General features: G+C 43.1%; 1 protein-coding gene across 2 annotated transcripts in view; it reads right to left on the reverse strand.

Moving 5' to 3' along the window:
* Positions 1-25,424, reverse strand: part of abr (ABR activator of RhoGEF and GTPase) — a 387,908-nt gene that overhangs the window by 229,049 nt on the left and 133,435 nt on the right. For both annotated transcript variants that reach the window (XM_083650474.1, XM_083650477.1), the window contains exon 3: positions 9,707-9,888. In XM_083650474.1, the coding sequence (XP_083506600.1) occupies positions 9,707-9,888 (182 nt within the window). The remainder of the gene's footprint in view (positions 1-9,706; positions 9,889-25,424) is intronic.

Below are 25,424 nucleotides of genomic sequence, written 5' to 3' on the forward strand. Positions count from 1 at the left end.
CCAGGCTTTACCGAAAGCTTCAAACCACCAGGCTTTACCGAAAGCTTCAAATGACCAGGCTTTACTGAAAGCTTCAAACCACCAGGCTTTACCGAAAGCTTCAAAGGACCAGGCTTTACCAGAAGCTTCAAACCACCAGGCTTTACTGAAAGCTTCAAACCACCAGGCTTTACCGAAAGCTTCAAATGACCAGGCTTTACTGAAAGCTTCAAACCACCAGGCTTTACCGAAAGCTTCAAAGGACCAGGCTTTACCGAAAGCTTCAAAGGACCAGGCTTTACCGAAAGCTTCAAAGGACCAGGCTTTACCGAAAGCTTCAAATGACCAGGCTTTACCGAAAGCTTCAAAGGACCAGGCTTTACCGAAAGATTCAAACCACCAGGCTTTACCGAAAGCTTCAAACCACCAGGCTTTACCGAAAGCTTCAAATGACCAGGCTTTACCGAAAGCTTCAAACCACCAGGCTTTACTGAAAGCTTCAAACCACCAGGCTTTACTGAAAGCTTCAAAGGACCAGGCTTTACCGAAAGCTTCAAACCACCAGGCTTTACTGAAAGCTTCAAACCACCAGGCTTTACTGAAAGCTTCAAACCACCAGGCTTTACCGAAAGCTTCAAAGGACCAGGCTTTACCGAAAGCTTCAAACGACCAGGCTTTACCAAAAGGTTCAAACGACCAGGCTTTACAGAAAGGTTCAAACGACCAAACTTTACCGAAAGCTTCAAACCACGGCTTTACCGAAAGGTTCAAACGACCAGACTTTATCGAAAGCTTCAAACGACCAGTCTTTACCGAAAGCTTCAAAGGACCAGGCTTTACTGGAAGCTTCAAACGACCAGGCTTTACCGAAAGCTTCAAAGGACCAGGCTTTACTGGAAGCTTCAAACGACCAGTCTTTACCGAAAGCTTCAAACCACGGCTTTACTGAAAGCTTCAAACGACCAGGCTTTACCGAAAGCTTCAAAGGACCAGGCTTTACTGGAAGCTTCAAACGACCAGGCTTTACCGAAAGCTTCAAAGGACCAGGCTTTACCGAAAGCTTCAAAGGACCAGGCTTTACCGTAAGCTTCAAAGCACCAGGCTTTACCGGAAGCTTCAAAGCACCAGGCTTTACCAAAAGTTTCAAATGACAAGGCTTTACCGAAAGCTTCAAATGACCAGGCTTTACCGAAAGCTTCAAAGGACCAGGCTTTACTGAAAGCTTCAAATGACCAGGCTTTACTGAAAGCTTCAAATGACCAGGCTTTACTGAAAGCTTCAAACCACCAGGCTTTACTGAAAGCTTCAAATGACCAGGCTTTACTGAAAGCTTCAAACCACGGCTTTACTGAAAGCTTCAAACCACCAGGCTTTACTGAAAGCTTCAAACGACCAGGCTTTACTGAAAGCTTCAAACGACCAGGCTTTACCGAAAGCTTCAAACGACCAGGCTTTACCGAAAGCTTCAAACGACCAGGCTTTACTGAAAGCTTCAAACGACCAGGCTTTACCGAAAGCTTCAAACGACGGCTTTACTGAAAGCTTCAAACCACCAGGCTTTACTGAAAGCTTCAAACGACCAGGCTTTACTGAAAGCTTCAAACGACCAGGCTTTACTGAAAGCTTCAAACCACCAGGCTTTACTGAAAGCTTCAAACGACCAGGCTTTACTGAAAGCTTCAAACGACCAGGCTTTACCGAAAGCTTCAAACGACCAGGCTTTACCGAAAGCTTCAAAGGACCAGGCTTTACTGAAAGCTTCAAAGGACCAGGCTTTACCGAAAGGTTCAAATGACCAGGCTTTACTGAAAGCTTCAAACGATCAGGCTTTACCAAAAGCTTCAAACCACCAGGCTTTACCGAAAGCTTCAAACCACCAGGCTTTACTGAAAGCTTCAAACCACCAGGCTTTACCGAAAGCTTCAAACGACCAGGCTTTACCGAAAGCTTCAAAGGACCAGGCTTTACTGAAAGCTTCAAAGGACCAGGCTTTACCGGAAGCTTTAAACCACCAGGCTTTACTGAAAGCTTCAAACCACCAGGCTTTACCGAAAGCTTCAAATTACCAGGCTTTACTGAAAGCTTCAAATTACCAGGCTTTACCGAAAGCTTCAAATTACCAGGCTTTACCGAAAGCTTCAAATTACCAGGCTTTACCGAAAGCTTCAAATTACCAGGCTTTACCGAAAGCTTCAAATTACCAGGCTTTACCGAAAGCTTCAAATTACCAGGCTTTACCGAAAGCTTCAAAGCACCAGGCTTTACTGAAAGCTTCAAATGACCAGACTTTACTGAAAGCTTCAAATGACCAGGCTTTACTGAAAGCTTCAAATGACCAGGCTTTACCGAAAGCTTCAAAGCACCAGGCTTTACTGAAAGCTTCAAATGACCAGACTTTACTGAAAGCTTCAAATTACCAGGCTTTACTGAAAGCTTCAAATGACCAGACTTTACTGAAAGCTGTTATGAAAATCGATAAGTGGAGACGAAAGGAAGCTGGGAAGTGTTCACAAGGCAACAGTGTAGAAGTTGACAGAATAGCAGGAAATGCAGACACTGAGCGTGTGTGTGTGTGAATGAATGCAATTCACCCCCCCGCCCCCGCCCCCGCCCCCGCCCCCTATGACCCATATCACCCTGCTCCTGACCCCTCCTGACCTGTAGAGCTCAGTGTAAAGTGTACAGGAAGTGACACGCACAACTTCTCCACCATCCCCCTCTAGTTTTCTCTGGCTCACATTAAAGAGAGAGGAATAATGGTTTTCTTCCTTTTTCCCCCCCAGGTGACCCAAACGTCACATGGAGGTCATTTTTGCTAATGTAGCAGAATCTAGGCTAGTTTTTCAGGCTACTACTAACCTCCTGCTCCTCCCACCTATTTTAGTCTAATTTAGCCTAATTTACATGGCATGACTTAGAAAGGCATTTTGATCAAAAAATAAAATCAAGTTAAATAAATGTGTAAATATACATTAAAAAAATATATATATATATTTTATTTAGCAATTAAAAAAATTTAGAACACAGAAAAACAAAAAAATGAACAATCTCAGATACAGGAAAAGAAAAGAAAAGAAAGAAAAAACATACATACATTAGTGCCACCAGTTACAGTTATAGTAAATATATATAAATTGTGCTTGTAAATATACAGTATATATACATATATATATGAGTGGGATCCCCCACAAGGGAGAGAGACCGGCCGGGCGAATCACCCGTCCCCCCTAACGTCGTCAAAGGTAGGCCAGAAACAAATAGTTTGAAATCTCCCAGGTGAGTTGGTCGTCAAGAACCTGAGTCTCTCCATTCGTCTAACAGAGATCATGTCCGTCAACCACAACTGAAAACAGGGTGGAGTGGGGGACTTCCATTTCTGCAGAATGAGTTTCTTGGCAACAATTGTCCCCTGTGTCAGAGATTGCTGCACAGCTGTAGGGAAGTCCAGAGAGATACATAAATAAATTTAATAATAATATTATTATTATTATTATTATGAATATTAATAATAATAATAATAATATCATCATTATGAATACTAATAAAATGTTTGTAATCGCTCCTGAATTATCTGGTGTGCCACAAACCTCTAAATACTGTGCACAGCTGCAGCACACATGAACACGCAAACATGCACAGTACACACACATGCACAGTACACACACACACACGCACGCACGCACAAACACATGCACAGTACACACACACGCACGCACGCACAAACACATGCACAGTACACGCACGCACGCACACACAAACTCCCCGTGCTGACAGCATATTTCCGAGGCGATGGCTTGGCATGGAAGTGTCAGTGTTGGCTCCCTCGTCGTGCAGACTCAGCGGAAAGTGCCCGCTTAACAAGGCAGTGAGGGAAGACCTTTGAGATGCTCTGACAGGAATCCTCCACAAACTCCCCGCCGCAGCATCAAAGCAGTCAGCTCCGTGCCTCTGTCAGACAAAGCCATTTCCATTGGCACTGGTTCACTTTCATCCTAAAGCACAGTGGTCTTCACGGAAAGGCAGTTGCTCACTTCTACCCTAGGTTTGCTGCTTGGGTGGGACGGGGGCAGGGGGATGGGCAAGAAAGGATCCAATTAAAACGCAGAGATGGTCAACAGAACGAATGCATGTGTGTCAGGCTATAAGGCAATGGTAGGGGAAACACTGATCATTAAGCGATTTCACAAGCACTTTTATTCAAACAAGACTGTGATCAAAATAAAATGCGAAGATAGGGGTCCTTCACTGACTATTGGAGCTTTCACAATTAATTAGCCCATTCTAGTCCTATCTGGAACTAGTTTTATCCCTTACATAGGATCTTATGTTTCTAGCAAGCTTGTGGGAATGTTCTGTATGTTCTTACTCCATCCCGCCACTAGATGGAGATAGGTTTACATTTAAGTACCATGACTCTCTTAACCAGAGTGACTCACAATGAGTGCAACAGTAGCATGCCCTCTGGGACATGCTTGTGAATTAGGGCTATACAAATACACTTGACTTGATCAAGGGTCAGAGCTACAGTGCCTTTACAATCCTCCTGTGACCGTAGAAAGAACATGTCAGAGGACTGCTTGGAAAAGAAATAAAATAAGACCTAAGGAGTTTCTGAGAGCAATTGGAGCAAATCGAATCAAGTAGAGGATGAAGATATAAGAGAGTGGATGTTATTCAGGAGGAACGCACTTGTTGAAAAGATGATGAAGAAGGGAAGGTCTCATCTGGGAATAGCGGTCTCTTTGGGATGAGAAGTGTACAATGCGTACAATGGGAAGACTCTTAAATGAACAGTTCCCCCCAAAAATGATCTAGTCACCCTCATGCCAGTTGAAACACAGGTGAAGTTTGTCCATATAACACACAGGGCAGTTGCCAGCACACTTGAGGGGAAACCAGTCACCATTGACTTCAGTACTGAAATACCAAGTAAGCCAATATGCTGAGTTTATTACATGATCACTGACATGAGCCAGACGCTGAGTATGTTACATGATCACTGACATGAGCCAGACGCTGAGTATGTTACATGATCACTGACATAAGCCAGACGCTGAGTATGTTACATGATCACTGACATAAGCCAGACGCTGAGTATGTTACATGATCACTGACATAAGCCAGACGCTGAGTATGTTATAACATGATCACTGACATGAGCCAGACACTGAGTATGTTACATGATCACTGACATGAGCCAGACGCTGAGTATGTTACATGATCACTGACATGAGCCAGACGCTGAGTATGTTACATGATCACTGACATGAGCCAGACGCTGAGTATGTTACATGATCACTGACATGAGCCAGACGCTGAGTATGTTACATGATCACTGACATGAGCCAGACGCTGAGTATGTTACATGATCACTGACATAAGCCAGACGCTGAGTATGTTATAACAGTGAGAGCAGCCCGGAGGTCTGACTTGTCTGGCTGATACGAGCTCAATCTCCAACAACGAAAATCAGATTTCCGTACAGGCGTCATTTTGATAAACTGATCTCATAGTGGGAATCTTCCTGGTTACTTTTGGTGAGACAAAAAATATTACAACTTAAAGTGCCATATTTACAGAGCTAGACTGTATATAAATGCACAACGCACTGTGCGCAAATCTAGAAACAGCAGCTCTACATAAGAAGATTCAGAGGAGCGGCGACCTCACAGAGGTTCTAACTCAAGGGTAACCTCGCGTCACCAGGCTCTTCTCGGCGAGAAAGAGCCTGGCTTCCGCTCACAATTGATTTTGTCACCCTACCTGGTTCCGGCCTAGAGCCCGCCCTAGACCGGATGGCAGGGTTTCTAGCTCGCCAACTTTTACGTTAACTTGACAATTGACCCAAGTATCAGAACGGCAAACAACAAAACAAAAGATGGACGTACCGAACGAAGTTTTTGAAGAAGTTCTTTTAGAAACATTGCGGATTCACAATCTCACATCTTTTAAGCCAATACAGGAGCTTTGCATCAGACAATTAATCGAGGCAAGAGACGTCAAGCTAACGGCAACAAAGACGTTTTTTGGCGCACTGCCTTCCGGTGTTCATTCTGGTTCCGTGGTTTACGCCCCATGACAAAAAGCGGGGTGAAAGGTGCCCAGACTACTCAAGGGAGCTACTGCGCAGAATCTGGTTCACTGATCTGGCAGGATTTCGGCTTCACTCGACCCTACTGGGCGGAGATTAGGGGTGGGGGAAAAAATCGATTCACTTAAGTATCGCGATTTTTAATGTCACCATTTTTTTAATCGATCTTTTATTCCAGAATCGATAATCGCATTTTTTCTGTTTATGTATGAAATGTTACCACTTTCATCCATCACATTATAGAGCGCTTCTCTCTGCTCCGTGGCTCATACAGCCAATCATGTACCTTGTTAGTACAAGTGACACGGAAACAGCCAATCATTTACAGACAGATGTACCTGCTGCCATTGCACTGCTAAACAAAGCTGTTACGGGATGATTTCTTTGTTTTATTTCTCATTCCTACTCCGCACATACATGACACTCTGAGCATCTCATGAGTAGCTACATGTGTGTGTGTGTGTGTGTGTGTGTGTGTGTGTGTGTGTGTGTGTGTGTGTGTGTGTGTGTGTGTGTGTATGTGTGTGTGTGTGTGTGTGCGTGCACAAGTGTGCGCGCACAAGTGCGTGCAGAAGCACTTTAGTCTTTTAGCACTCTAGGTCTTGTCACAAAGCACTTTATCATGGTTTTACTTTGATCTTACTGTATTTTAATGTGCTCTATTGTAATGATGCTTGTTTGATGTCTTGTGATTTCGTATGTTTTGTTTTTATCTTCTGGACAGCTGAACTTCCCGTCTGCATAACTATTTTACCTTCGGGTACTAATAAAGAAACCTTGAACCTTGAACCTTGACAAATTCCGAGTGCACCCGCCCCATGACCCGCCCCCACTCACACACAGCTAATCATATCCCTTGACAATGCAGAGCCGAGAGTCCTGACATCTCCTGTCCTGGATTAAGCAGCACTGTTGAGTTGCAGCAAAATAGACCGTTTGTGTTGTACACTGAAAGGGTTTTCCCCCCCTTGAATCAAATTGTACATTATCAGCTTTATTTTAGCATGTAAAAGTAGCACGAGACCCATTCCTGGCTAATGAGTCCGCTCCGCTGACGCCACTCGTTTGATCTCACCCGGCGTTACAAAGAATTCGATGTGGGTGATCGAGTTTAAATTTGTGTTAATGTAACGTGTTAACATGTTTTCTATCTATTAATAAGCACCTTGGAAATGAACGTTAATGTTAAGACATCAATTTCACAAATATGGATGTCCTCAACGTTCCTTTACGGAATGGCATCCGCAGCTCAATTCTGTGAGCAGAGACAAAGTTGAAATGTTAGAAAGGTTTTACTTGTACTTTGGGACAGGAATAACTCGTGTCATCTATTGAGCACACAGCTTATAACTTTATGTCTTCTGCTTGGATGGAGTCTTGATGGGTATATAACTGATATGGAGAAATGGAGCCTACCGCATTTTCAGCGAGGCAAGGCTTTTTCTCGCCCAACAAACCCAGCTGGGTCGCCCTCCAGCCCTACAGCCTATGACATATTTGTAGTTAAGCAAGTCAAAGGAAAACCCAGGCTTTTCCACACCTCTGATTCACCTAACATTAACCCTACAACCCTGAAATACACGTTACCAAACGTTTTTTTAGAAGGCTGGCAACGCTAGGCTGTCATCAAAGTAAAACGTCACCATGTCTGTAATTGCAGTTGCACTCAGAGCATGTATGTGTGTGTGTGTGACAAATTAGACCTACCTGTGTGCCTTGAAAATAAGGTGGTTCAAAATGAAGTGGCTAAATGCAACATTTTTCTTCTCATGTTTTTTATTAATAAAAACGGGTAATTAAAATGAGCAATAATTATAGATATTGACTGATATGAAAGATGTTATATCGATATACTTTTTAACTATATCGCCCAGCCCTACTCATGATATAATATACAGTCTCTAGAAGTGTATGATTCAACTTTTCCCATGTTCTAGAGTAAAAAAGCAAACAAACTGAAAAAAATACAATAAAAAAAGAAACAAAAATCGCAATAAATCGTAATATCGAATCGCAATAATCGTAGAATCGCAATACTTAAGAATCGCAATATATATCGAATCGGCACCCAAGTATCGTGATAGTATCGAATCGGGAGATAAGTGAATCGGCACAGCCCTAGCGGAGATAGCCACGCTGTCTCCATATTTATAGCTCAGTGGTCTGACCTCATACCAGCATCAATTATAATAATACTCTAAATACAGTGTCTGTAAGTTTCATAATGACATAATTTGAGTCTTTTAAAGCCTATTTTTAATGCCAGTTAGATTGAAATATAAGGCCTTTTTCATGACACTCTGCTTAAAGTCGAGGTGAACCCAAAAATACCTGGGTATGCAGTGCACCTATTAAATAATGTATGCAAAAAAAATCACAAAAATCTAATTTCTTCAGTTTTTCACACTTTTTCACATCAAAAGTTCATTTTTCAAGATTTCATTGATAACAGTAATCTACAGTTTGCTGACGTCACCTAGTACTATCAAATTTCTACCCCATTTCAACCAATCATATCACGACATGGCAGCTGTCAATCAAATCTTCATTTCAGGATAATTTTCTCTTCCAAATGAAGTCGAAAATGGCGCCTAGTGCCTGTCATCTGGCAGAATTCCTATCCCATAAACTAACTACTAACTTGGCCAATTGTATGAAACATGAACAAAAAACAAAAACAATCATCTCTAAGAATGCAAAGAAATGTAACTGGCTCGTTAAAACGCGCATTCCAGGAATATCGTATTTACAGAAATAGCGATAAAGGCACACGCTTGAGAGCGTGGTTGTCAGGGGTCGCCCCTCGGAAATTCCAGGCGGGCGGGCAGCACCCATGCATCGGATTGTCCGCTCGCTCCGCACGAAGCAGGTGGCTGCCTGGTACTCCGTGGGTCCCACTCGCGTAGCACGACAACACGCTGAATCCCACTCGATTTGGGGGTGGAACACGCCATGATTGACCAATGCCAAAGCCAGTCGACAGAATTGTCAAATCAAATCATCGACATCCGGCATTGTGCGGCTTGTGGTCTGCCTCTCAACCCTGTCATCTCAGACAAGATTTGTTTGAGTCTGCGACGCTCGCGCATTTGCATTCGCCTTCGGTGACTTTAAAGTCAAACTGAACCCACAAATGATTTTTTGCTTCATTTTAGTTCAAATACCTGGGTGTTTCAGTGCACCTATTTATTAATGTATGCAAAGAAAATCACAAAAATCTAATTTCCTTCGTTTCTCACACTTTTTCACATCAAAAGTTCATTTTTCAAGATTTCATTCATAACAGTAATCTACAGTTTGCTGACGTCAAATAGTACTATCAAATTTCTACCCCATTTCAACCAATCATATCACGACATGACACCACAACCAATCATAACACGACATGGCAGCTGTCAGCTGGGTTCATCTCATCTTTAAGAATGAAGTTTGGTGCCTAATGATTTATGTTACATCTCTCCCATCTATCACTCCCTTCCCCATTGCATATGAACCATGTAGAGGGGAAATGTAAAAAAAAAAATCATCATCATAATAGTGTGTGTGTGCATGTGTGTATGTGTGCGTGTGTGTGTGTGTGTGTGTGTGTGTGTGTGTGTGTGTGTGTGTGTGCGCGCATGTGTGAGTCCTCCTTACCCCAGGCAGCAGGCCCTCTGGTGGTGTGGGGGAGACGGTCTCTCCATCAGGGCCGCGGGGGGTGCACAGCTGGGGCGACATGGTGGGAGACTCATCTATGAAGGGCATGGTCTCTGAGCCATCCTGGGACTTGCCGTCCTCCGCCCCATCCCCCTCGTAGCCGTCTGTATTGTAGTTAAAGTCTGGAGGGCAGAGAGAGAGAGAGAGAGAGAGAGAGAGAGAGAGATAGAGTGAGTAAGAGAGAGAAAGGCTAATTAGCATTTCACCAATGGGAACTGGCCAGTTCAGTAGCTGTCACAAATTAAATTTCAACTTATTTTACTTTGACACATTTGTGAAAGATTGAATAGAACAGTCCATCATGTGTAGAAATGAATCCCAGTCCACTTAAACTGGTTAAAGAAAAATACGGAACTAACGCGCTTACAGAGGAGACAAAGACGGACACCTAGCTGACACAGTACAACCCGTGTGCTGCATAACACGTAACTTGCTTCATGTTTTTTCTTGTCTGCTGTGCTATCATTGTCGCACAGAATTTTAAGCTACTAAACATCTGTATACTATCAAGGTCCAAATCCATGTACTGTGACAATGCTGAGTACAGGCCAGAGTCACACATGACAGCTCCAGTGGGAGGGAACAACATCGACTAAGCATCGCTCGCCTGAAGCAACTCCCACTCCCACCCTGTCTGCAAAAAACAAACAAACAAAACAGCAGAATAAAAGCTTATGTCATTCATTAAAAAAGACTGGGTTGATGTCTGTTTGATTAGACATGAGAGCTGGGTTTCTGCTCTTGGTGGGAAATTGTTTCAATTGCCACATGACCTTGGCAGTGGCGTAAGAATCTCCAGTGCGTGTGAGAACGGTTTAAAATAAAGAGCCTGGGCCCGGGTTGCACAAAGCACCTTAAGTTAAGATTTTCCTTAGAGTCCGCGTTAAGGTGCCCATAAAATAAAATCGGTTGGACAAAACACCCTTAAATCTTCTCCTTAAGGTTAAACATTTGAAGGACAACGTAAATACAAGATTTAAGGGTGTTTTGCCCCTTATGTGGTCTCTACCTGCTCTATTTATAAAGGCAAGCACCGTGAGGTAACTCTTGTTGTGATTTGGCGCTATATAAATTCAATTGATTGATTGGATTGACTGTTTCTGATGTGCAGCCAGGAAAGGGTGGTATATATTTCTTAAAGACCCCCTAAAGTCAAAAATCAGTTGTTCTTCTTGTTCCTACAGTTGGATGTCTGAGCTTCTCTGTGCAGAATGATGTCTGTGCAGAGTTTGACACTAGAAGCTGTTTCCACAATCATCTTCTGAAAGTGGAAAGTTTCTCTGAGCTCACTGAAAAGGCCGTTTTCAACGAGGAAGATTTGTGACATCACAAATCTTGGAGCCAATCCCTGTCCAGTATTCAGCAGTTAAAGCACCAACACATTCTCACTCCCAACTCGTCATACTGCAGATTGGTCAGGAACCCTTGTCGTCACTTTGTCACGAGTGAGAATCACTCTGATTGGTTGCTTTGGATTTTTAAATGAGGGAGAAGGAGGGGAAGTCATTTTAAGGATTTTAACAAGATAATGTAACCTTTTTTGTGGGAAAAACCATCAGACACAAATTATTACATCTTGAAACATTACTTTAGGGGGTCTTTAAGTTAACTTATGATAACTTTTAACTATTGTCAGTTGTATTGTCTGCTTGTTATGCTTTTAACTCTGTAGCACTCTGATATTCTGAATCGTGCACTACAAATAAAATTGAAGAAGAAGAAGAAGAAGAAGAAGAAGAAGAAGAAGAAGAAGAAGAAGAAGAAGAAGAAGAAGAAGAAGAAGAAGAAGAAGAAGAAGAAGAAGAAGAAGAAGAAGAAGAAGAAGAAGAAGAAGAAGGGGAGCAGGGAGACATTCCCCCCAGGTCAAACATATGGAAATTGGATTGGCTTCATTTGCGTTTTACAAGCCAATAAAAGTGGATAAGTCGACTCTGCGCTCTGACAAACAAATCCCACGGTGCACTGCAGCCAGGCGAGTGTATTCAAATACAATCAACACTCTATCAGAAAGAGAGAAGCATGCACATGGCAGGCCTATCCAAATCATGTGCAAAACACCATGACCAAAGACATGCAAAACACTGTGAACAAAGACATCTCAGTTATACCTACAGTATACCTACCTATCTCTGTTATACCTAGGGTATAACTGAGGGTATACCTAGGCTACCGTTTTGTATTTTTCTGATAGCGGTGCTAAAACGATACTTTTAAAGTGCTACTAGTGCCGAAACGGTACTATTTAAAATTTAAAGCAGTTTTTTAAGAGGCTGTAAAGAGGATTTCAAACAATAATGTTGTGTTATTATGTCCTATAATGTTAGTGAAGGAGCACCGGAGGGTGGATATTTCACTGAGTTGCTCAGGCATGGCACCTAAATGAGGCGTACCTAAATCGGCGTTGCATTTCGGTACACGTAGTACCGTTTGTAAAAGTACCGGTACCGAGTTTCGGTACCCAACCCTAGTTATGCCATCATTATTATCACTTGTTTTTGAACATGTCTCCTCATTCCACTGATAATTGTGTAAGATTCTGTTTCTGGCGAGGCGCTCTGCCTGGTAGCAACTAGTGTCCTCTAGAGAGAGAGTGGCGTCAGCGCGGAGGACCAAAATGCGAGACTCATTAGCCAATGAACAGCCAGGAATGGGTCTCGCGCTACTTCTGCATGCTAAAATAAAGCTGATAATGTACAATTTGATTCAAGGGATGAAAAACCCTTTCAGAGTAAAACACAAACTGTCGATTTTGCTGCAACTCGACAGTGCTGCTTAATCCAGGACATTACACTAACCAGGCTACGTAGCAACCTGTGCTATGCTGCAAAGCCTACTACTGACAGCAGCGTGTGGACAGGCCATGAGGACAGAGACCTACACGTGTGCTCCAGAGGAGGTCTGTGTGTGTGTGTGTGTGTGTGTGTGTGTGTGTGTGTGTGTGTGTGCGTGCGTGCGTCTGTCTGTCTGTCTGTCTGTCTGTGTGTGTGTGTGTGTGTGTGTGACGTGTGTCAGGGTACCAGACTACTAGACCGCCACGACCTCACGCTGCTGGACAACTAACGAGCCACAAACAATGACTAATTGGAAAATGAAAGCAGGAGGTCAGTTCCCACTGGGACGACACAGACACACACCATCAAGCCCCTGGTGTTTGGGGCCCATTGGGGCCGTGAGGAGCCGGACACAGAGCGTTTTGTCACCTACTGACACGCGTCATAACACACGGCTGCTAGAACACCACCTGCCTGGCTGTCAATCAAACAAAATTCCCTCCATCTGTTAGCTGCATGCGAGTCTAGGACTGCCAAAATTACCCCAAAATCATATATTCGAATATTCCCTCTAAACAAAACATGTTTCGTTCGATTTTTTTTTCTTTCTCGTTCGTGGCAAGGCAAACCAATACAACCAGAATCGCTTATAATAACTACATGGTATATTTATTTGAACATAAACTTTTTTTATTTCAACATAAAGATAAACATTTTTCATATTTATTCAGTCAACATTAGTACAGCAGTAGCCTACACTTTTGTAATGTTTTTTAAATAACCAGGCAAACGATGTTTTTATGTTGCCGTCTTGGCCAGGTTTTAAATGTAAAAAATAAACAAACAAAATTAAAATAATAATAATAAAATCACATATGAATTTTCATATTCGAATATTCTTTTAATTTTAATATTCAAATATATATTCGAATATAGAATATTCTTTGACAGCCCTATGCAAGTCTGACAGCTAACACATGCTGTATTTTGTAGCTGATGCACAAATACTTGGCAAATGGGCGAGTGTTAGGGTCTTCGTTGACTTAGGTTAGCATGCATCAGAATATTGACAGTGTTGACTTAGGTTAGCATGCATCAGAATATTGACAGTGTTGACTTAGGTTAGCATGCATCAGAATATTGACAGTGTTGACTTAGGTTAGCATGCATCCGAATATAGACCGTGTTGACTTAGGTTAGCATGCATCAGAATATTGACAGGGTTGACTTAGGTTAGCATGCATCCGAATATTGACAGTGTTGACTTAGGTTAGCATGCATCAGAATATTGACAGTGTTGACTTAGGTTAGCATGCATCAGAATATTGACAGTGTTGACTTAGGTTAGCATGCATCAGAATATTGACAGTGTTGACTTAGGTTAGCATGCATCAGAATATTGACAGAGTTGACTTAGGTTAGCATGCATCAGAATATTGACAGTGTTGACTTAGGTTAGCATGCATCAGAATATTGACAGTGTTGACTTAGGTTAGCATGCATCAGAATATTGACAGAGTTGACTTAGGTTAGCATGCATCAGAATATTGACAGTGTTGACTTAGGTTAGCATGCATCAGAATATTGACAGTGTTGACTTAGGTTAGCATGCATCAGAATATTGACAGTGTTGACTTAGGTTAGCATGCATCAGAATATAGACCGTGTTGACTTAGGTTAGCATGCATCAGAATATTGACAGTGTTGACTTAGGTTAGCATGCATCAGAATATTGACAGTGTGATGAAGAGTTGCTGGAATATAACCTGTACAATTTGAGATACCAAGGTGAGGATAGGGTTAAAATACTGAGGCAAGGTCTAGCACTCGTCCCACTCCAACTGTGCCGCCATCATGCCATACCCGAGCGGACACCATGCACGTCTACCGTGTGCCAATCTCACCCCTCCCCCTCCCCCATCTGTTCCCTCACTGCTACAGTAGCATCCATGCCTCTCCTGTCCACCTTCTGGCCTCCTCCATCAGACCGGTTTGTCCCTGTCTGCTGAAAGGAGAGGGCTTACTTCCTTGTTAGCTCAGACAGCACAAATAGAAACTCTCATGGGTCTGGCGTTGAGACTACTGTAGACTAGATCCACTGCAGTATATGGGAGGGGGGGGGGGATGAAGAGGAGAGGAGAGGAGAGTGGAGAAGATACAAATGGAGGGTGTAGATGCAGTGAAGCTGTCAGGTTGCCACCAACATAATGGTGCAAGTGGTTGATTTGGTGGGAAATGCTATACATACATGTAGGTTGGTAGTAATAAACACACATGGCTACTGAAGCCCAGCACAGTCGTGGTCGCAGGATGTCCTCAACTGCACTCAGGGAATAACTACTGTCTGGAAGATGCAGATCATTAGACTGAGCCCACATAATGTCAAGATTAAACCTGCCATCCAGACTGGTAAACACCAGACATTAGTGTCATGTGTCAATATGATGAAAATGAGGTCTACATTATACAGATACAATAAACTGTTGAGTGTCTATGATCTGGAAACATTTATAAATAATAGCAAAGAAAACAAACAAAAGTAGAGTTAGTTTGTGCCCTAGTGCACTTTAAATGTTGCAGCTTTGCCAGGTGGCAAAATGTAATGCTACCATAGGCCGTAAAAATATATGGACACACATCACACATTGGCTTTTGGACTTGAAGCCTAGAGGTTGGCATAAGGAAGATGGCGACGGTGAAAATTCTCATCACTTCTGGCTCCAAAAGTGACGTGAACTTGGACGAGAAGGCGACAAGGCGACTTGTCAATCACGCCCGAAAACATTAAAAAAAATTATCGTCTATTTTACTCGAGATGGGACCATAATTTACAAAATGAACATCAAGCTGTATTGAAGAAGACTTGAAACTGGCGATTGAGACCATCAACTCATTAGGAAAGTGATTAGTGGGGCTATTTTCCCATTGACTTCCATGTAACTGGACTTCTTTTTTGCAGACAGTGGAGTCGCCCCCTGGAGGCCATTCGAAAGAATGCAGGATTAAGTTACTCATTGGCTTCACAAGTGGAGCTACGAGCTCTATTGCTCTTTGGCTATGAAGGCAGTTTGCAATCCAAACTCTATGTGTGTGTATGTGTGTGTGTGTGTGTGTGTGTGTGTGTGTGTGTGTGTGTGTGTGTGTGTGTGTGTGTGCGTGCGTGCATGCGTGCGTGCATGTGTGCGCGCGAGTCCAGACTTATCGCAAAAGGGAAGGAGAAGTCAAACCAACTGTGAGACTTTCCAGCTGTATTGTTCAGAGCATGTTTTGATGCTTCGTCCACGCCACAGTAAATAAGCATTAGAAAATGAATATAGCCTACGTCATCATATCTGCCAACACTGCTGTTCCAGGCTCACTTGATCCCATGAATCTCTCATTAAGTTGGATACTAGAGTCACTGAGCTGCCAGACAGCCTGAAAATAAAGACTTTATTTTTCACTTTGCTTGAACTTTCTATCACAAATCGTTTTAACGAGGCAGCTTTCCCCGGCTCATTTAGCAAAATGCACATTGAAACTCGGAAGCAGCAGAGCAGCACTTTCATCAGAACTCAGTGGTGATTTCTTCTGTTACGATGCGATCGCTGATGGCGCTGGAAAACCTACTTCATTTTTCAGCAATCAGTCACATTGTCAGGTATGGATTTGCGGTTAATTTGCTGATCATATGCTTTTGGCCTCAGTATAAAGGAAATATTGTGTTTTAACTGCGATTCAAACCTCCATTGCTATATTCATCAAAACATGACTAATTAATTTTTGATCCATGTCACGGGGCCGTAACACAGTGCTGAACACTCACACGTGCGCCTACCAGTGACACACCAGGCAGCCGTTCATCTACACACATATTGACATGCTGACAATGTAGGCTACTTCAATCAGCTAATGCTATCCCCATGCGTGACCAACAGAAAAATCAATGCTATGCTGTGCTGTCAGTCCATACTGAGGGACTTCTGTGGAGAGGCTCCCTGTTATTACTGGGCAATAGACTGACAGTCAGCGACATGCACACATACACACATACACACACACACACACACACACACACACACACACACACACACACACACACACACACACACACACACACACACACACACACACACACACCAGGGTTAAAACCAGCACAGGCTCAACATGACATGAGATTAGACATGAGACAACGCAAAGTAAAAGGATTGACTTGCAGTGGAGGTACATCCTATTGAGAAATCAATACAGCTTGGTCTGTCACATCACTACATTGACGGGAACGGGGTAACGTAACGATGTACTCAACTCACGATTCCATCAACTGATTCACTGATACTGAGTTGAGTTCACGATACGGAGTTGAGTTCACGTCACGATACGATTTCCTCACAATTTCTTTTCACAACATGAGATTGCAGACAAATTACGACTTAAAAAGATTCCTCTAATTATGTCTTCAACAAAAACCACAAAATACTGTCTTTTTTCGTCTTCTTTATCGAATTAAATATTAAAATTGTATTTCTGTGGTAGCGTATGACTGCAAAACACAAACTTTACAACAAATGCACATTTCCTTTCCTTTGTAAAAGAAAAACTGAAAGAAAGCATCACGATTCATTTTTTCATCTCACTGATTTGAATCGTCTTCACACATTTTTCATTGATTTTTAACTGCCTCGCAATGTATTGAGACATCCCTCGAAGGGAATATACAACATTAGGCTGTGTAGATCCACACACACACACACACACACACACACACACACATCGTCAAGCACAGGTTGCCAGACTTACCACTCGGGGAGATGAGTGAACGAAGGACACAAACGGCCTCAAAGAAGAACGCCATGAGTGTGCACTGTGTGTGTGTGTGTGTGTGTGTGTGTGTGTGTGTGTGTGTGTATGCTGCCTGGCCAAAACACCTCAGTAGTCGTCCATTTCGCCAAGACAGTCAGAGAACGTCTACAGTACATCACACCTGAAGTCCCACCGTTCCCATGTCTTGAACTCAAACTTGACGAAACACAGACTGTCCTTCAAACTGGTGAATGAGCCAAACGGCTCAAACTGTTGCTCCAAAACGGCCGTTATGCGGAAGAAACCTGATCTGAAAATAACAACGCCGTCCGTGAAGCCGCTCAGTGGTTGGTAGACTAGGGTCACTGTTACTGTTACTGATACATGCCGCTCAGATAGCTCTCATTCAAATGGAGGCAATTAAGTTATGTCAGAGCATGACCACACCCACATCCTATGAGGAAGCAACACATCCCACCCACACACACACACACACACACACAATCAATATGTTTCCCTAACCACTGAACATTGTCGCATCACTTCCCAGTAGCCCTATTGAGGTGATGGCATCATGTGGGTCACGTAGCCATCCATCATAAAAAAACAATACCGTGTACAGTATGTACGTACAGTATGTGTATCAGAGGATGTTTTTCCAGTGAGGCATAGGAGGATGGTCCTCCTCTATTAGATTGGGGATTTTATATAAAAAAAATATTATCATTTTTCATTTTTCATTTTTTTTTATAATAAAATATCAATCAAATGTGTTTTTTCTTATGTGCAGATGCTCATTTTTTCATTCATTATATTCTTATATGCTTAAAATCTTCAACAACAGTGACCTGAACTGAACTGAACTGAGCTCCATGCAGAGAGTCACTCTGGCCCTGGTCCCAGCATGGGGGAGGGAATTAAAAAAACATTCGCCCTGTGGGCGTTTATTTATTTGGTAATTTATCTAATGAAAAAATAAGATTGGTTGAAACACACTTGCAATTCACAGAGAACACGAGAGTGATGTGTTTTCCAACGAATCAGATTGAGCTGGAAGGGAGCTCTCCCTTAGTCTGGCCGGTGAAACCAGGTGAAATCTAATTGGTTGTTGGTTGGATAGATTGCTGACATTGATTGACATTCTGTATTGTCCAATGCTGAATAGCCTACGTCTGAAAATCTTGTTGAATCCGCTCCATTGGAAATGCAGGAAATGAAGACCTGACAGGCTAATAGATAGATTTACAGACAGTAGCACCTATATTTTCCCCTTTCTCTTTTCCTATGTTTTATATTATCAAGCAGTAAGTTAGCTCACAAGGCAGACAGTCGTTGCATTGTATTACGCGGAGTTTAGAGAGGGCAGCGTGGTACACACGGAGGACAGAGGCTCAGAAGCAAACACTGGGATAATTTAACCTCATCGGCTGCACTCGCACCGGCTACAGACAGCAGGATATTCAAGTAAGTCAATTCAGTTCGAGTTTTCCGGGTCTTCTACTAAATTCGGCGTCCACCAAGCAGTGCTACTTTTTCGTATTACCGTAAATTCCGGACTATAAGACGCACCGGTCTATAAGCCGCGGGACCAAAATTGACTATTTTTTTCTTCTATAAGCCGCACCGGTCTATAAGCCGCGGGTGTTTTGATGTTTAATTACCATATGAAAGGGTTCGTGCACAGAGAGGAATGTCGGGAAAGAGATGGCTATTTGGGGAAGCTCCCATTTATTAACATTTCAACAAAACAAAACAAAAGTCAGGTCACTAATCCCCAGACAAAATCACACAACAATAGGCTATATGTGCAGCAAACCTGTAACCAGAGAAGTCAAGTCACTAATCCTCGTCTTCCTCTTCTTCCTGCGTACTGAAACCACCAAAGTCCTCATCTTCAGTGTCGGAAACGAACAGGTTCAGGGTGGCTTCGTCAACCACTCTCCTCTCTCCTTCATTGTCACTCAAAACCAACGAACTCCTCTTCGTCACTGTCGGCATCGAACAGCCTCTGAAGCCTCTGACGGCCCTCAGCGCCAGCTGTGGCGGCATCCTCTTCATCCCGCAGCAGTCCAGCGTTTTGGAACCCGTTGGTGATTGTGGATGTTTTCACACTCCTATAATATTCCGCTTCTACTGCTCGTCTTGTTGTGAATATTCCTTGATCTTCCTTTGTGTGAATTCGCCGAAGTTTGTGATTTTCTCCTGGTAGTCGGGGGAGGGAGTTGGCCGAGTGGCCGTTTGCTTACCGTAATTACCATATGTAAGTGGTCACGCACAGAGGGGATTGTCGGGAAAGAGATGGCTGTTTGAGGAAGCTCCCATTTACCGTATTACCGTAACATTTCAACAAAACAACATAACACAACACCACCGTTGTTTATTTTTACAGTGCACACAGTGTCCGCGGTGTGGTGAAAAGAGGGCAAGAGAGGAAATTAAAACAGAAGTGGATTTATAGTTAGAAAGAGTGCTAAAGAAGAGAGAATTCCGTTTTTTATTTTTTTATTTTAGTTACTCACAGTACTATTGACCAGTCCAACTCAAAAGATATTCGGCAGTTTCACTTTGAGCTCTTGTTCCGCCGCTGTCCATCAATGGTTATGACGAGTCTCGCTGGGTACAGTACGCCAAAGCGATATCCATTGACTCGATGATGCTGTTGTATGTTGCGCGTTTCTGTTGCACCAACGCGGAGAGGCTTCTTCCCCGCAGCCTGGAGGATGAGTTGACGGTCGGGCCAGCGGAGTAGGCAGATGAAGATGGCCCTCGGTGGCAGGCCGGGGTCTGGACGTGGCCGAGGCGCCCGGTGTGCCCTGTCCACCTCTGGTGGTTTCTCGCCTTCCTTCAGGTCCAGGATGTAACACAGGATTTTGCCACGAAAGCGTCCATGTCACCCATCTCAGCTCCCTCTTTTACATTGATCAGGCGAATGTTATTTCTTTTACTCCTGCTGATTAAGTCATCAACCTGCGTGTGCAGGGTTTCGATTTTGCATTTTATCCATTTTCGGACTCACTGTGTTGTTTTTGTCCTCCAGTGCGCGGATGCGCTTTTCCGCATTATAAACTCTGTTCACGGTTGCCTTAGTTTCTTTAGTGAGTGAGTGGATGGACTTCTGCACGTTTTCAAACTTGTTTTCAAGCTGCTCAAAACCTCTGAGCGATGTCGGACTTAATCGATAGTGTTTCACGGAGTAAAAGTTTAGCCCAAGCCGTGTATCTCCAGCCTCCAGCAGGTGAGTCATTTCCTCATTCATGGCGTGATTGCTTCGTCTTTTTCTTTCTGCTTACCTGTGTTGTGTTATGTTATGTTATGTTATGTTGTTAAAAGAGGGCAAGAGAGGAAATTAAAACAGAAGTGGATTTATAGTTAGAAAGAGTGCTAAAAAAGAGAGATTTTTTTTTTTTTTTTTGGAAAAAATCCATAGATAAGCCGCACCGTTATATAAGCCGCAGGGGCCAAAAAACGGGAAAAAAGCCGCGGCTTATAGTCCGGAATTTACGGTATATTGTTTTATGCTGAATAGCCCGCCATTTGGCAATCTTAAACTCGCACATTTTTTAACTGAATTTGGCAGCGCGGAACCAGCGTGGAACGAAACACGCAATTGGCAATTTGCATAGCAAATTGCAACGAAACATGCAATCTGCATGTTTCGTTATGAAACGAATCTTGTAGCCTATGTTGGACGTAGTGAAGTGTTTTTGATTGATTTGTTCATCCATCAAGCCTTTTACTGACAGACTAACTGTAGCCTAAATATCTTACTTTATTTTGAGGTGCATTACTGCTCAGCCAGAAATGAATCCCACTTCAACTCTCTTTCTCCTGGGTGCGCCTAACGTTAAAATGCACCAGATGACAATCCATCTTAATTTTGTCTTCAATCTGCATTGAAAATGTGTGAAAATTCACCTTCTTGCAACAGTTGTAGCCTAAGCTAGTGGTTTTCAAAGTGGGGTCCCCAGCAAAAAGGGGGGATTAATCTATGTTCACCAGTGGCGTGCCGTCCATTAGGCGAACTAGGCAAATGCTAAGGGCGCTTGAGCCGTTAGGGGCGCCAGAGAGTTTTTTTTTTTTTTTTTACAAATACTTTTTCATGATACTACTATTATTTTACAATAGTAGACAAAAATAAGAAGAACAACGTCTTAAGTCTTTAAATAATAGTGAAATCATTTTTCTAATTCTGGCTTTCTGGCTGCAGCACTTTCACCATGGTCCATCACAATCCATACCACCCCACCCACTGCGCGGCCGCGCCCCCTTCTACCTGCTCGGAGCTTTTTCCCAGAGTGGGGGAAGGGAGCTGGAAGGTGGGTGCTGAGGGTGCTGCAGCACCCCCTGGTGGCAAGAAATGGATTTTCGAAATTGTTGGATTTGGCTGTCTTGTGTTTATACCACCAACAAGATGCATTAAAAAACAGTTTGTGCTTCCCAGCTCTAATCTTATTTCATACGCTCTCTCTTCAAAAGTGTTTGATTTTCATCATAATCTGGTTTTCCATAATAATAATAATAATAATAAGTTCAGTGTTTATGCCTGTGTTTCTGTCTGTTGTAGAAAAGGAGAAGATACTGAATAATGACATCACAACAGTATAATCCTAATGTTAATTTAAAATTAAATATTCTTCTAAATATGGATGAAAGTCCAAAAAACGTAAAATTTTCTTCGGCGCTGCCCTCGCGGGCAGCACCGAGAGACCCTTCCTTACAGCACCCCCTACCTAAAAGTACTTCCAGCGCCACTGGGGAAGGGCGATTCTGAGCCTGCACTGCAGTGCTGGATTAGCTGCGATATAATTTTTATTATATTTTCTTTGGGGGGGGGGGGGGGGGGGACCAGCAAAAATCTTGCCTAGGGCACCAACTTGGTCAGGCACGCCACTGATGTTGAGTAACTAGGCTAATTATAACCATAACAGCACAAATAATTGACAAAAATCTCGAAATAAATATACAGTATTTACTCTGAGAAATGAAATAATGAGAAAAGGAACAATTATTGATGGTTAAAACTGAATAATGACATCACAACAGTCTAATCCTAATGCTAATTTAAAATGAGATTTGGGCGTTTTGGGCAAAAACTGCTTGTGGGTGAGAGTATCAGCAGCAGAGCAGACGTCATATTTTCCCTGGGACCGCCTCAGGTGCCAGGTGCTGTTCCGTCCTGTAGTCCTCTCACTGGGTGCTAATGCAATGCTCCTCACTGGGTGGAAAGCTAAGAGGCTTGACAGCATGGGAAACATGGCAAATACACACACACACATGCGCACGCGCGCACACGAGAAAAAAAAAAACGGCCAAATTTTTTTCGGCGGCGAACTTTGGTCGCCGCGCTAGTGTCCTCCCCTATTTCCAAGCTCACCGGCCACCACTGATGTGTATGCATTGTACTGTACATACACTCCATGTACTGTGCTATTAGCTACCTACTGTGCCATACTGTGAGGAACCAACAGAGACTTTTTTTGTTGTTGTTCATGTTCAGGTACAGATGTCAATAATTATCCCACTTGTCAAAATCGCCACGACCAAAACGTCAACTGAGCAAACTTTGAAACCCACTAGCTGCTGCTGGTGCAGTGAAGACTACGGGGACACGAGCTACTTCTTTGATTCAGTGCCATTATAGAGAGCCGCAGGAACGAGTCCGGAAATCATCGATGCTAACAGTCCTGGTTCTTCACTGTTTTCGCCTATGGGAGTTTTGAATGGGTTTTTGGCGCGATGCTTCTAATAATCTCTCTGGGCAACGCTGGCTTAATCAAACGCGAACCAGTGTTTAGTAATATCATCTTCACACACGAGGACCACTTTTATGAGTTTTGAAGCTTTTACGTGCCGTTAAAAGGGCGGCTAGCTAGCAAACGGCTAAATGAGACTACCCGGTACACTGTTGAGTCGATGGGGATATATACGTCAATAATGTCACCACTTCAAAGGACGAACACGGAAATTCTCTTTCCCTCACCTGGTTCAGCCCGTTCAGCCCGGGGTAATCAGTGCACATCAACAACAGTCCAGGTTGAGTGGTGATGTGACGTGGAAGCCTATGCAACAGTGTGTAGTTCTGGATTAGCTTAGCTCGAGCTTTTTACTTCTAGGGCTCGCATTTACGCTACAAAACTCATGAAAGTGGTCCTCATGTGTAAAGATTATCCAACGGAACTCTGGTTCGCGTTTGATTAAGCTTGCCTTGCCCAGAGACCTTATTTGAAGCATCGCGGCAAAAACCCATTCAAAAATCCCATAGACAGAAACAGTGAAGAACCAGGAAGTCCGGTACTTCCACGTTCTGACTACAAAAATACGTCATCCCTGCGGCTCTCTATTGCTGGCGTCACACCAAAGCCCGCCCATAGCTGCCTCATAGGACTCTGATTGGTGCGACCCACTGGTGGTTCAGATTCAAACCAATAGATGGCAGCGTAGCAAGATGCATTTGTCGTGTGATCGTGATCTCGTGACCTCACGCAAATTAAATCCAGCTGCCTCGCAAGGTTAGCGCTCCTATCGTGACCAACTTAAATATGAGTGCACAGGTAAAGGTAACCTTAGTATGACTGGATAGACTCACTAATAGGTAGCCATCCATAAACCATAACCATAAAAAAGAGCAACTGCTCTATTTAAGGAGCAGTTACACATTAAAGTTATATTCGAGTTGTGCGGCCCAGCACGTAACAGGATGTGAGCTGCCAGAACTGCAGGAACTATATAACCAGCGGTGCCTCAGGAGGTCCCTGAAGATCATCAAAGACACAAACCACCCCCACAACAGCCTGTTCTCCCTGTTACCCTCAGGGAGGAGATACAGGGTCCCAAAAGCACGCACAAATCGCTTGAGGGAGTTTCTTCCCGCAGGCCACGAGACTCCTTAACATACACAAATAGTGTAGTAGCTGTACTGTACCGCACTGTAGATGCTACCATTATGTATGTCTAATGCTTAATTGTATGTTTAATTAGGTATATGCTATTTGCACCTGTACGTCAAATACGTCGAATTTAAAATGTTTAAGTATGTCCAAAGTATGCACATGACATGTGCACCTATGTGCAGTGAATATGCCACTGTCTCTGACTTGTCTTATCACTCTACTGCCTTATTGCTTGTTGTGTCTCTTGTTGTTTTTGCACTCATATGCCCTGTTATATTTGTACTATGTTGTAAACGGAGTTCACAGCACAAGAATTTCACACGTGATACTTGTACTACGGAGTGACAATAAAAATCTTGAATCTTGAATCTTGAATCTACTACTGACACAAATACGATTGACAAAACCAACAACTGCGCTTTCCCTTTGCTCATAAACTCTTCTCAAAGTGAGAAGCTCAGACAGTAAACTATAAATTGAACAAAACCTTGCTCCTGACCTGTATCTGTGCGGACCTCATTTAGTGGTTTTCTGCATTTCCCAGATGTAGGAGCGGGCATGAACCTGTCCTGTTGCCTTCAATCAAAGGTGTGTTGTCTTTTTGTGAAACACAGCATGTCTTGAGGCTACATTGTATCATGGTCTATACTGTACGTACGTCATGGAGGAGAAACCGCTCTATGCTCCCATAGGATTCTATGGATTCATGATTGTTGCATGTTGGAGCAAAAATGGCGAGTCTAGAAAGAAGCCGTTGCTCTTTGATTCTGAAGGAATGACACCAAAAACTTGAAGTTTATATTTGAGGTTTTAGAAAGATAAATGTCCTGCTATCAAACTCATCTGACATCATCTCATTCACGTTTGGCCACTAATCCACAGGAATCAGAAAAATAAGCAACAAAATTGACCCAGAAATGCAAAATTCCGGTAAAGCTGCTTTGAATAGCTAACAGACACTAGTCTATGTGCAACAGTCTGTGTATTTGAGGTCTTTCTTTCTCGCTTCATTGATCTGAATAGGCTTACTTTACATTTAGGGAAATCAGTCTGGCCTATGAGGAAACACACAGAGACCCACACTGTGTCCATCATACACACTACACACCACAGACACATACACTGTCTGCCACACGTGTGTGCTCTGGTGTGTGTGTGTCCGATCAATGATGCTCATGTTAATTGCTTGATTAGCCCTCTGGAAGTGTCGTGGGC

This window comes from Poromitra crassiceps (assembly GCF_964638095.1).
Source record: "Poromitra crassiceps genome assembly, chromosome: 1".
In the NCBI taxonomy this organism is placed as follows: Eukaryota; Metazoa; Chordata; class Actinopteri; order Beryciformes; family Melamphaidae; genus Poromitra; species Poromitra crassiceps.